We start from the raw sequence: 13,527 nt of genomic DNA, 5'->3' as shown, positions 1-13,527 counted from the left end.
AGTGGCTGCTGTTATATTAAACTGTGGACTAGTTGGTAGTCTTTTGTTAGTCTCTTTCTGCTGTTTGAAATGGGTAAGATTATTTCACAGTGGCTATTTTGTTATAGGCAGATAATACAGATATATCTGTAGTAAAAATAATTGTATTCTGTAATATGACATAACCTGTAAAAATTTTGTGTTCTAAAATCTCTGTGGAAAAAGTGAATCCTTTCAGATTTAAAGCATTTACAGTATTAAGTTAAATTCTTTTGTTTCTCATTCTCTGGCCAGCTGGTGGTGACTTGACAGTATCTTTGACTGATGGAAGTTTGGCCACTCTGGAAGGTATCCAGTTACAGCTAGCTGCTAACTTGGTTGGACCAAATGTTCAGATTTCTGGGATCGATGCCTCCAGCATCAACAATATCACATTGCAGGTATGGCGACTCCATGGTTTTCTGTGCTGTGACAGTGTCTAACCTGCATAGAGGCAGAGCATTGTGGCAGTGTCTAACCTGCATAGAGGCAGAGCATTGTGGCAGTGTCTAACCTGCATGGAGGCAGAGCACTGTGACAACGTCTAACCTGCATGGAGGCAGAGCACTGTGACAACGTCTAACCTGCATGGAGGCAGAGCACTGTGGCAGTGTCTAACCTGCATGGAGGCAGAGCACTGTGGCAGTGTCTAACCTGCAGGGAGGCAGAGCAAGCACTGTGGCAGTGTCTAACCCACATGGAGGCAGAGCACTGTGGCAGTGTCTAACCCACATGGAGGCAGAGCAAGCACTGTGGCAGTGTCTAACCTGCATGGAGGCAGAGCACTGTGGCAGTGTCTAACCTGCATGGAGGCAGAGCACTGTGGCAGTGTCTAACCCACATGGAGGCAGAGCACTGTGGCAGTGTCTAACCCACATGGAGGCAGAGCACTGTGGCAGTGTCTAACCCACATGGAGGCAGAGCACTGTGGCAGTGTCTAACCTGCAGGGAGGCAGAGCAAGCACTGTGGCAGTGTCTAACCCGCATGGAGGCAGAGCACTGTGGCAGTGTCTAACCCGCATGGAGGCAGAGCACTGTGGCAGTGTCTAACCTACATGGAGGCAGAGCACTGTGGCAGTGTCTAACCTGCATGGAGGCAGAGCACTGTGGCAGTGTCTAACCCGCATGGAGGCAGAGCACTGTGGCAGTGTCTAACCCGCATGGAGGCAGAGCACTGTGGCAGTGTCTAACCTACATGGAGGCAGAGCACTGTGGCAGTGTCTAACCTACATGGAGGCAGAGCACTGTGGCAGTGTCTAACCTGCATGGAGGCAGAGCACTGTGGCAGTGTCTAACCTGCATGGAGGCAGAGCACTGTGACAGCGTCTAACCTGCATGGAGGCAGAGCATTGTGTCAGTGTCTAACCTACATGGAGGCAGAGTACTGTGACAACGTCTAACCTGCATGGAGGCAGAGCACTGTGTCAGTGTCTAACCTGCATGGAGGCAGAGCACTGTGGCAGTGTCTAACCCGCATGGAGGCAGAGCACTGTGGCAGTGTCTAACCCACATGGAGGCAGAGCACTGTGGCAGTGTCTAACCCACATGGAGGCAGAGCACTGTGTCAGTGTCTAACCTACATGGAGGCAGAGCACTGTGGCAGTGTCTAACCTGCATGGAGGCAGAGCACTGTGGCAGTGTCTAACCTGCATGGAGGCAGAGCATTGTGTCAGTGTCTAACCTACATGGAGGCAGAGCACTGTGATGCTGACCTGGAGAATCTGTTGCTTTGCAGATTGATCCGAGCATCTTGCAGCAAACACTACAGCAGGGCAGCCTGCTTGCTCAGCCAATCACAGGCGAGTCTAGCACAGCCTCCCAGAACAGTTCTCTTCAGACATCAGACAGCACCGTCCCAGCCAGCGTCGTTATCCAGCCTCTGTCAGGCCTGTCCTTACAGCCCACAGTGACATCTGCCAATCTGACCATTGGCCCACTGTCTGAACAGGACTCAGTGCTGACCACCAGCAGCAGCGGTGAGTGCCAGTGTTCTCTGACTTTAAAACCTGGGAGTTCATTTTGTTGCTTGTTGTATGCTGGCCCGAGGCTTACAAGGACAGGGTACACCTGGGAAGCAGGCTGGGCCTGCTGAGGCTGCTGGGCCGAGACATGATTCTGTTCAAGGCCCTCCAGTTTACTACAAGAGTCTACTTATAAAAGGCCCATCCCCCGCCAGTCCACTCTTGGTGTCTGGAGCCAGCCTGTAGGTGATGTGCAGAATAGGATGTTCCTCCGGAATGTCTCAGGGGCTTCTCAGCGAGTAGCAGTGTCTTGGAGAGAGCAGTGGCAGGTGGCAGAACAAAAGAGCCATCTAGGTCGGAAGGCTCCACCCTAGGTAATCTCCTTCTCAGTGGCAGCAAGGTCAAAGTCTGGATCAGCCTGCTTCAGGGCTGAGGGAGGCTACAGTTGCTCATGGTAACATGGGTGGTTTTAGGTCAGTGCAGTGATATTTTTCATTTCTTTGTAAAGCTTACCAACAAAGCATAAATCCTCCAGTGCCCTTGGTTTCAGAGGTGATCATTCAGTATGCCCACCTTACTGTTACTGGAACGCTCTGCTCACCTGCCTTTCATTTCATCATCTCACGTACCCTGTTCTCTTCCCTTGTGTGTGTGTGTGTGTGTGTGTGTGTGTGTGTGTGTGTGTGTACTGGGGAATAAGAAAGACCTAGAGCCTGTGAATTCTAGGGCAAGTTTTATCCTTTCAGATAAATCAATTAGATATGATTGATAATTTATCTGAGTCTTTGCCCTTTGAAAGTAATGCTTTTCCTGTAAAGCAGAAGTGTATGCATTAGGGCTCAATTACTTGCTTTGTCATGATGAGCAGGTTCACAGGACCTCTCTCAAGTGATGACTTCACAAGGCCTTGTGTCCACTTCGACGGGCCCGCATGAGATCACCCTGACCATCAACAACTCCAGTCTCAGCCAGGTCCTAGCCCAGGCTGCTGGCCCCACCGCCTCCTCATCCTCGGGCTCACCACAGGAGATCACCCTGACCATCTCTGGTTAGTAAGTTCACACTGTAGATATCTTTTGGCCCACAACTTAAGGCCATCTTGTATGTGTCTTTTTCAGCACTGGGTTTGCATAAAGATACTGTATTTCATTTATCTGGCAGGTTCAAATCTAGTGAAATCTAGTATCAGAAGCAAAAAACTGGCTTCGTACGTGACCTTCTGGCTCTGTAGAGTTTATGGTGTGACTAATGTTTAAGGTTGGCTACTTTTGCCATGTGTTTTTATTTAGCAACATACTAAAGAACAGGTAATGTCCTTGTTCTTGTTCCTGTTCTGTATACTAAAGAAATATAGCTCATTTGAGCTGTGTGCAAGAAATAATTTTCAAAGCGCCTTCATAGTGTCACGTACCCTTGGATCTTAAGAATACTGCTAGGATTGTGTAGAAAGTTACAAATAGGGTAGACCATTGAAAAACATCGATAAGTAAATCAATGACTACTATTTGCAATAAAGTACACTTGACATTAACAAGTCACCCTAATGTTAGCCACTGGCCTAGTGTCAGCCCCTCCTTGCTGCACCTCCTGTTCCTCTGGCTCACTCTGGCTGGGGCATCATGGGCCTGGTACGTCTTGTCCACGTGGTTCCTTTCTCTCAGCCTTCAGCCCTTCATGTAAACTAAGTCTTTTTTTTAAAATATAAACAAAAGCCAGTGTTTTATGTAGCCCAGGCCCGCCTCAAACTCACTGTTGAATCTCTGATCATCCTCCTATTGCCTCCACGGTGCTGAGAGTGTAGGCACACACTGCTGTGCCCAGTACACTAGTTTTTTTGTTGTTGCTATGATAAAGTAGCATGACCAAGGCAACTCATAAGGAAAAGTTTTTCTGGGTTTATGGGTCTGGAAGGAGTCCATGATGACAGGTGAGGCACGGCAGCAGGAGAGGGCTTATCTCGTCTGCACAATGAAACACACAAGAGTGACCTGAAGTGGGGTGAGGCTGTAGACTTCCCAAGCCTTCCCCCAGTGACCTGCTTTCTTCAGCAAGGCTTTGCAAACAGCGAACCCAATGGAGAAGAAGGATTCTAATACAGGAGCCTGGGTGCCGGGGGGAGCATTTCTGGTTCAGCGCATCACCTCCAGGACGCACAGTGCTAGGGAGTAAACCAGGGTGTTGTCCGTGCCAGGCAGGCAGCTGCACCCCCAGCCCAGATGGTGTCTAACAGTGACTTTAAGCTCTCACAACCGCCTCCCAGTACTGCTCTTCCAAGCAAGAGCGTTTCACCAGGGATCCTGCTTGCTTCCTGGTATGATGGACAAAGCATCCAAGTTTCATTTGGAGCACATGGAATAATGGCAGCAAACTGCCAGACCAGTCCAAGGTTGTGGCTTTCAGTTTCAGTGAGATTTCCACAAAAATTAAGAGTGGAACTGAGATAAAGCGTATGAATAAGGAAATTAAAAAGTAGAAGCTTTAAAATCAGGAGGGTCTTACTTCTGAAAGATGCACCCTGCCTTTCGGCAGCTGCAGAACAATGAACGTGAACATTGGGTCTGGTAATTCAGTAGCCCTCCTCTTTTGATTATACATTCTGAGTTTCAATGTTAGAAATATAGAAGGGTATTTTAAGAAAGCTGTTTTGATCAGGGTAGTGGTAAAAAGCTGTTTTATTGAGAACTTTTTTTTTTTTGAGTGCTCTCAGTGTTGGATATGTGCTAGGCCTTATTAAAAACATACACAGAATTCTTGCTTATAGCTTAGAAATCAAGTTCTTTGCTTTTGTATTTCCTATTTTTCTATAGTTGGTCATATTCTTACACTATTGCTCATGGGTATTGTAAAAGAGTAGCCGTTTATAACATTAAGTATTCATTTTTAACTTAAAAGGTTTGTTGTATGAGACAATTTCTGGTTGGCTACTCGGAGTTTTGCGTGCCACTTGTTGAAAGCATCTCAATGCCATACACACTGTCACTTGCTTTGTATAGTGCAGAGTTTGATATGTGGTGAACAAAATGTTATTTAAGTTGGTCAGATTTTGAACCAGTAGCAGATGTTTCTTTAGGAGCAAGCATGCTGGTGAGCAGTGGGAAGATACAGGCAGGAGGCAGTCAGCTCTGGGAAGATATGGGCAGGAGGCAGTCAGCTCTGGGAAGATACAGGCAGGAGGCAGTCAGCACTGGGAAGATATGGGCAGGAGGCAGTCAGCACTGGGAAGATATGGGCAGTCAGCGGTCAGCACTGGGATGCTCTGCATTGCTGAGTCTGGAAGCTTGTTGGTACCTGTGACTGGTCTGATAGAGGAAATGGCAGCATTGTGGTATCAAATTAGGCAGGCATGTGGCCGTGGACATTAGAATATCTATTAACAACTGTGACATAGTATAATATCTAGATAAAGAACTAGATAGAATTTCATAAATGAAGAAACTTGTAACTTTAATTTTTTCAGAACTTCTTAATGATGGTTCTTAAATGCTTTAACCTTCCTTGTAGCCCACCACCTACTAGAGGTAGTGGGAAAAAAAAGGATACTGGGGAAGTGGACCTGTTTAGAAATGGTTCCTTAGAGCAACCCCTGTCTGTGTTGTCTGGAAATTGGCAGTTCAGTTCACAGGTTAGCAGCGGCAGCTCAATCCGTTTGCAGACATGCCACAAATACACCAACAGTCCAGTTTGGTAGAGTCAGGACAGCAAACACGAATCAGCAGTGGTGGCACTATTTAGCAGAGACAGGCAGGCCTTAGCCTCAGCCGTGCCTCTCTCAGGGAAGTGAAGCTCAAGGAAGATGTGAGGCTCAGAAGCATTGCACAGCTTGCTCTCTAAGCAAGCCAAGCTTGGTCTCCATCACTGCCCTTCAAGTCCTTTTTGAACTCTCCAAACATCATGTGTCTTCCATGTGTCATCTCAACATGTGTCTTGCATGCATGTCTGTCTCAGCTGACATTACTCTGCCAAACAGAAGCGGAAGCTGCAAGAAACTGCAGTACAGCTCCAGAAGTTTTTTGGTGCGTTGTTATGGCATCCCAATAAATGCAGCTCAACTACTCAATGTAAGGTGGACCAGTACATGCGTGTTGTTAGCAAAGAATCCTTCATCACGTGTCCTTTCATGTGCTTGCTTTAGCAGAGCATCCTCTCTCCTGTGTCTGCTTCAGCGAAACTTTCCTTCATGTGTTTGTCCCAGCAACACACCATCCAAATAACGCTTGGGTTCCATTTGCGGGCCTAGGCTGCATTTGGAGGCTGGACATTTAGTGTGCCTACAGTTCTAATACTCTGCAGGCTTGGTGTCACGGTGCACTATGCCAGAAACAGTAAATACTTTGTTTCTTTCCACAATTTCAGAATTTTGAGACAGGGTTTCTCTGTGTAGCTCTAGCTGTCCAGGAACTTGCTCTGTAGACAAAGGTGGCCTTGAACTCAGAGATCTGCCTGCTTCTGCCTTCCAAGTGCTGGGATTAAAGACATGTGCCACCACTGCCGAGCAATTTAAGAATTTTAAGAATAACAACAGATACATAAATACACAAATATTTTGGAGACAAAATACATAAGTACACAATACCATTTTAATGACAGCACTTTGTCACATAGTCCTGCCATCCTGGTATCCTGGATTAGATGAACATAGGTTTTTACTTAAGTATTAATCACTAATATTATCATATCACAAAGCATGCAGTAAATGTATCTGTATGTGTATATATGTGGTTTACAGAATGATTAACACAAGTTAATACGGAGGCTTCAGAAAAGTTAAAGAGGTTTCAGCAGTGGGCCGAGAAAGAGTCTGCATTGATACGATGATAGACCAGACTAATGGCAAGAGGGAGCTGCTAGGGTCATGGTTTGACACTGAAGTTGTTGCAGATTCTGAGAGCAGAAAACAGTGAGTCCAGTTCCAGATCCAGACACTTCATCCCGGTCCAGATGAGCAGGCAGACGGTGACTAAGCCGGCTTCAGCGTGGTGCACGGTCTTAGTGAGGGCTATCATTGCTGTGAGGAAACACCTTCACCAAAGCACCTCAGGGAGGACAGGGTTCATTTGGCTTACACTTTGACATAACCATTCATTGTCAAAGGAAATCACGACAGGATCACAAACGGGAGGAACCTGGGGGCAGGAGCTGGCAGGCGGTGGAGGGGTGCTGCTTCCTGGCTTGGTGCCCATGGCTTACTCAGCCTGCTTTCTTATAGAACTCAAGACACTATCCCAGGAATGACCCCACTCACAATGGGTTGGCCCCTCCCCTGTCAATCACTAATTAAGAAAATGCCCTACATGCTTGCCTATGGCTGGATGCTATTGAGGCTCCCTTCTCTCAGATGCCTCTAACGTGTGTCAGGTGATCTAGAGCTACCCAGTGCAGGTCCCAAGCCAACCTGAAAGTCCAAAGACAGTTGAGGAGTCCTCTGCTTGTTGATCCTTGACATATACACCAAGTATCTCTCTGATGACTGGTTGCTGTGAGGCCAGGCCATCATAGTGTTAGGTGTCTATGACTTTATGGGGTCCAGGGGAGAGTTAGGCCCTTTCTTTGGGTTGTTTGCCACAAGTTCTTGTGCGTGGTTTCCCTGTTACTATTTTAAGATACCTATGTACTCCTAAGGCCTCACTTCACCCAGTCAGTTTATAAAGTGATCAGTCTGTGTTGGACATGTGCTTCCTGACAGGTGGTGACGTTTCTGCTCCACCCACAGGCTGCAGCAGAAGGCAGTCAGAAGCTTGTAAACTGGCCACTGCTTACAGTTAGAGAGTACTCTACTGCCTTACACTTTGCCCTGGGCTATGACCCTCTCAGCCCTAGATGCCTGAGGAAGGCGGCTATCTGAGAACTTCTGTCTGTATTGTATATTAAGTCAGGCTCAGGCACACACCCTTGGTTCCAGCACTCGGGAGGCAGAGGCAGGCTTGGTCACAGTATGAGTTCCAGGACAGCCAGTTCTGTTTTTAGTGAAAGGAAAGATATTTCTTTGTTTGCTAATACCGAATGAGGGTCTTTTAGCATTAGTTTCCTCTAGATTTGAGAACAATCTATTATTTCCCAACAGTTCTAAAACTTCCCAACTTTGACAACAGAGGCAAACACTTGCCCATTTTTCAAACTATTTGAAGTTTCATAAAATTACAGTACACTTTCTTAAAAGTTGACCTTACTCAACATACTTAAAGCAGTGCCTGCTTTTATTAGCATTTTTCTTTATGTTTGAGAGAGAGTATAATTGCATCATTCCCCGTCCTTCCTCCTCTAAGACCTCCCTCTGTACTCTGTAAAACCATGCCTTTGTTTCAGTAATTGTTATATGTGTGTATGCATCTGTGTGTACAGACCTGAACAGTCTTCATGATGTCACTTGTGTGCATTTTCAGGGCTGATGGATTTTATTGGATAATTAATTGGTGTGCTTTTCCCTGAAGAAGACTCTTTCTCCTGCTCTCAGCATCCCTGGTGCCTGTAGTTCTTTGCATAGGCCTCACGGAGTTTTTGCTCAGCATTTGCTTTGTCTATTGTTGTCCTTATTCAGCTTATGTCTAGGGTCATGTTGGTGGACATTATGGGCATAGCCTCTGACATTACTGATAGATACAATCTCACAGCAATCGCCCTGATCCTCCAGCCCTTACAGTCTTTCCGCAGTATTCCCCAAGCCTCATTTGTGAGAGTAGTTTGTCCACAACTCTGAATTTTGATTGGTTGTGGTTTTCTGTGATCTTTGCCTGTTGCAGAGAAGTTTCCTTGATGATCAGGGAGGTGACACGTACCTGTGGTATAAAGACTGATGCTTAGGTCATTAGTAGGGATTATGCAGGTTAGTAAAGTGGTGAGTGTAGGTTCTCCTACAAGCTGCATGACTTAACTAGCAGTGAGTAGATAACTAGGTGCCCAGTGCCAGGCATGGCTTCCCTCTTGTTGAGTGGATCTTAAATCCCATTACAGAGATGTTGGTTACTGCCAAGGGGTATGGCCGCCACTGTTCTCCTAGAGTCACTGTGCCATGAATAGGATTCCATTTGCCTGAGGATTAAGGCCAACAACCGACAAGCACACTTCATAGAACACATTTTTTGTTAGTTTTTTTTTTTTTTCATTTTTGTAAACAGGATCTTAGCCCAGGTAGCTGTGTAGTCCTGAACTCTTGGGCTTCCTCCTTTAGTCTCCTGTATGCTGGTATCATAGGCATGTTCTGCCACATCGGATTGATTTAGTACCTCTTAAAGTAACTTATAATCATCACCATAAAGTAAAATAATACGTTGAGTTGTGTCCTGAAAGACCAGCTGTTTTAGAAAAAAAAGTAGGAAATAAAATCTGACTCTTACTTAAATATTAAACTGTATTTGCAGACTCTTGAGATTTTAACAGATAATAACCAAGAGCTGTTTATAGCTTACCACCAATTGTACGCTTAAGAAAACAGTCTCTGCTTTCCTGTTGTAGCTTTATGACCCTTTCTGCTGTACCCAGGGTAGCTCTTCTTGGCAAGTGTTTGTCTAGTGACAGCTTTGTCAGTGTTGAATATGAACTGTGGCGTCATCTGAGGCTGTTCCCTAAACAAGTGCACTTTGATTTTTTTCTTTAGATTTCTTGTGCTGTGTTGGAGCTTTCTGTTTGTGATCATCACTAGCGAGTGAGGTACATATTAGTACCTTAGTGGATGGGGAGAGGCCCTTAGGTTCTTTTCCCTCAGCAGGCAGAGCGAGGATGTCTTCTGGGCTACCTAGTAGGAAGGAGCAGTGTCAGCTCCATTGTGCTTATTTCTAAGAATGACCGCGACGGGACTCTGAGGCAGTTACCCTGTGGCACTGGCCTCACCCGACCATCATCGAGGGCCTTTCTTTCCTTCCCTTTCTGTCCTGTGCATGCGCACAGATCTGTGGAGCAGCACAGGTAGTGCTGTGCTGGGAGCTGTAGCTGGAGTGCTGGTGCATGAGACGCCCGCCACAGACCCATCTCCCATGATGCATTAGCACTGTGCAAGCTGGGAGCAGGCGGGAGGGAGCCCCAGCGGCTGCTCTGTGCACACGATCCTAGCCTCCTAATGGTTATACTGCTTTTGAAGGTTCCAGGTCTGTGCAGCACATTGGGGGACTCCACGAGTGTGGATCTATGGAGGCCTTGTATTTGGAGAACTCCACTTACAAGTAAGTAGCCTGGCTTTACTGTTGGCCCCTGACTCCTAGAAGAGGCTCTGGATTGGTGTCACACAGGTCACAGAGGTGTTGGCAGGAGCCTGTTTTCTTTTTTACAGGTTATAAGGACATAGTTTTAGGACCTCAGTTTCAGTATTTCTTTAGGGTTCTCAGTACCTGTTGCTGGGCTGGTCCAGGGTGATGAGCATATGTTTGCAGGTTAAGGGTGCAGAGTTGTGAGAGAGCATGTAGGGAGACCTGGCTGTGCCTGTGTGCTCAGTGCTGGTGCCCTTGAAGGATGCAGATGCCTGTGTAGCTCATCTCACTTGCCAGGAGGGCATAGGAGCTTGCTTCTGGAAGGGAGGGCGTGTCTGCTTTTGCTTATTCTGCTCCGGATATCTTCCTTTCTCTCAGCATTGGCTGCTTGGGAAAACAGTGGAAAGTTTTGGCGCAGCAGAAGAAAGTGCAGGTGTCGTGCTGAACATGTTAACACTAGCATATGAGTATTAGTGTGAGGTTCTTCTGACAGCCTGTGTTTTAGAATAAGTAGACCTAAGCATGAGGAAGTAGCAGGAGAGTCCCGTCAGCTTTTTAACTAGTTGCTTCATGGCTCCCACCTGCGGTTCCTTTCTTCTGTAGTCTGTGGTCCTAGAAATCCCTGCCGAGATTTCTTTCTACAGTACTGGCAGTGATAAGGGCCAGAGACACATTTACAATCTTCTGGATTTTTTCTATCAGGGATTTCCTAACTTGCAAAATTATATGTGGCACAGGATAACATTGAATGTAGTCCAACACAGAATTGTGAGTTTACTTAAAACCTGAATTTTTTTCCTTTTTGTAAACTCAGTTGCATGACTGTTAAGCATGAGGTTTGTAGATAATAATGATGTTTGGAGAGTCAAAACGTTGGACACACCTGCAGGACCGTGCTGAAGAAGCAGAGAATGCTGTCTTGTGTGAACTTAGAAACCAAAGAAAGCCTCTCTTCATTTGCATCGAAGATTTGTGATTTCCTTATTGTGGTGCCAGGGGATGATGCCAGTGGCTTCCGGTGACCTCCTTTGCAGACCGTTCTCCCCAGGCCCTAGGACAGGGCGTCCCGGCTTCCTACTGATTATTTGTTTTGCTTCTTCTGTAGAACTTAATCCTTCGAGTGGGAGCCTGCCTTCAACAGCACCGATGTCACCGTCAGCCATTTCAGCCCAGAACCTAGTCATGTCTTCGTCAGGGGTGGGTGCTGATGCCAGTGTCACGCTGACGCTGGCTGATACTCAGGGCGTGCTGTCTGGAGGGCTGGATACGGTTACACTGAACATCACTTCTCAGGTGGGTTTGTTCTCTATTAGGTATACAGTTTTGTATTCTTATTAAAGTAACATATTAAATGTCAAAGGAGAAATTATGAACTGGGTCAAACTATGACCTAGCTGCTATCTTACTAACCTTTCTACTGCTGTGAAGAGACACTATAACCAAAGCAGCTCGTAGAAGACAGTGTTGAGCTGAAGGCTTGCCTACAGGTTCAGAGGCTTCGTCTGTCATGGTGGGGAGTGTGGCAGCAAGCAGGCAGGTGTGGCGCTGGAATAGTAGCCAAAAGCTTACGTCCTGAACCTCAGGCAGCAGGCAGAGTGTGCCAAGCATGAACTGGGCCTGGCCTAGGCTTTTAAAACCTCAAGGCCCACTCCACACCAGCCCCAATGACTTCTTCTAACAAGGCCACACCTCCTGATCCTTCCTAAACAGTTTACTGACAGGGAACCAAACCTTCAAATACATATGCCTGCTTGTGGGGCCATTCTCATTCAGACTCCGCTGCCACTCACGGGGTCCAGCTTTGCTCAGCTCCCGTGTCAGTTCCTCAGCTTGGTCACATTACAGCTTAGTCAGAAGCAGAGACATAAGTGGCCTGGTGCACAGCTTGCTTCCTTGTTTGTATTCAGTCCAGCAGGATGTGTCACCTACATTTAAGGTGAATTTCCCCTCTTCAAGTAACTTAGTCTAGAAATTTCCTCCAAGTGTCCAGAGGTTGTCTGCTGGGTAACTGTAGATACAGCTAGCAATTGGCATTGACCTTGTCTTACCGAACAACCTCTGCAACCATTGCCCTTTCTCTCCAGGTTTGTCTGTTGTGTTTACTTTATGTGAGTGTAGTTGTTGAACATCTTGGGGTCTTTTGTGAACGGCCCTCTTTACTTGGATGGGTTTCTAGGGTGCACCCGTGTTACATACCATGTATCTACTTCACCCTTCTTATTGCTGAAAAATATTTCTTTATGTGGCTAGGTCACAACATCACTCCTTTGCATGGATGCCCCTTAGTCCATCTCCATAGGCAGAAGTTGATGAGAATTGAGCAATTCCCACTTTTACTGTAAGACCTTCTGCCTGGTGTCAAGTGATTGTCGGTCACATGGCAGACGGTGCTGTCCAAAGCGATTGTGCCATGAAAGCTTTTTCTTTTAAGTACATTTTATTTAGTGTGTGTGTGTGTGTGTGTGTGTGTGTGTGTGTAATTGTAAGCTTGTGTGTGTGTGGTATTCATGTGGATGTCGGAGAATAACTCTTAAGAGTCAGTTATCTCCTCGTACTGTGTGGGTCAAACTTAGGCTGTTAGACTTGGTAGCAGATGCCATTACCCACTGAGCCACATTACCAACCCCTAAAGGTCTTTTAAAAAGATGGCATGTCTGATAATGTGAGGAAAACTTCTAAAACAGTCGTTATCTTTTGGCAGGGCCAGCAGTTCCCAGCATTGCTCACGGATCCCTCTCTCTCAGGCCAAGGTGGAGCAGGCTCACCACAAGTCATCTTAGTGAGCCACACCCCACAGTCCTCCTCCGCTGCTGGGGAAGAAATAGCTTACCAGGTATGGCACCTGTACAGCTCACACTCAGCACCAGGAACAGTGAAAGAGGCCATGTGGGTTGGCCCTAGTGAATGGGGCCAGCCTCTGATGTGTAGTCCCCGACAGACCCAGAACAGAGCTACTGAACTCTGTTGGTCTTGTGGGCTTGGCAAATGGTGGCTCCCAGATTTTGGTCAGTGGTAGGTGTGGCTTAGAGCCATCAGCTTTGATGTGGCCAACAGTGAGCTGATGTGCTTTCAAACTGGTGCTTGCTCTCCGCTTCCTGCTCAGTCTTACGGCTTTTTGCTTGTACTTACTAGTTCTTTGGTATATTTCCTTGAAGCATCTATTGTTTCTTTTATCTCTGCCTGTATCTTTACATGCATGCATATATATGTGTGTGTGTGTGTGTGTGTGTGTGTGTGTGTGTGTATACACACACATGTATATATATGTATATATATTTACACATGTATATATATATATATATATATATATATCTTTTTTTCTTAATTGATTTTGTTTTTGTTTTTGTTTTCCTTTTTGGTTTTCCAAGACA

General features: G+C 46.3%; 1 protein-coding gene across 12 annotated transcripts in view; it reads left to right on the top strand.

Annotated features, from left to right (window-relative positions):
• The window catches only part of Zfp236 (zinc finger protein 236), a 99,323-nt gene that overhangs the window by 72,179 nt on the left and 13,617 nt on the right, over positions 1 to 13,527 (top strand). For 8 of the 12 annotated variants that reach the window (NM_177832.4, NM_001374229.1, XM_006526493.4 and 5 more), the window contains 5 exons: positions 274 to 419; positions 1,754 to 1,994; positions 2,848 to 3,027; positions 11,262 to 11,449; positions 12,858 to 12,989. In NM_177832.4, coding sequence (NP_808500.2) covers positions 274 to 419; positions 1,754 to 1,994; positions 2,848 to 3,027; positions 11,262 to 11,449; positions 12,858 to 12,989 — 887 coding nt within the window. Of the gene's footprint in view, positions 1 to 273; positions 420 to 1,753; positions 1,995 to 2,847; positions 3,032 to 10,050; positions 10,133 to 11,261; positions 11,450 to 12,857; positions 12,990 to 13,527 lie in introns of those variants that run through there. The other 4 variants (XR_003952527.1, XR_003952528.1, XM_006526494.4 and 1 more) reach the window with 4 other exon arrangements.

The sequence above is a fragment of the Mus musculus genome, chromosome 18, assembly GCF_000001635.26.
Source record: "Mus musculus strain C57BL/6J chromosome 18, GRCm38.p6 C57BL/6J".
NCBI lineage: Eukaryota > Metazoa > Chordata > Mammalia > Rodentia > Muridae > Mus > Mus musculus.
This window is presented reverse-complemented; position numbering and strand designations above follow the sequence as displayed.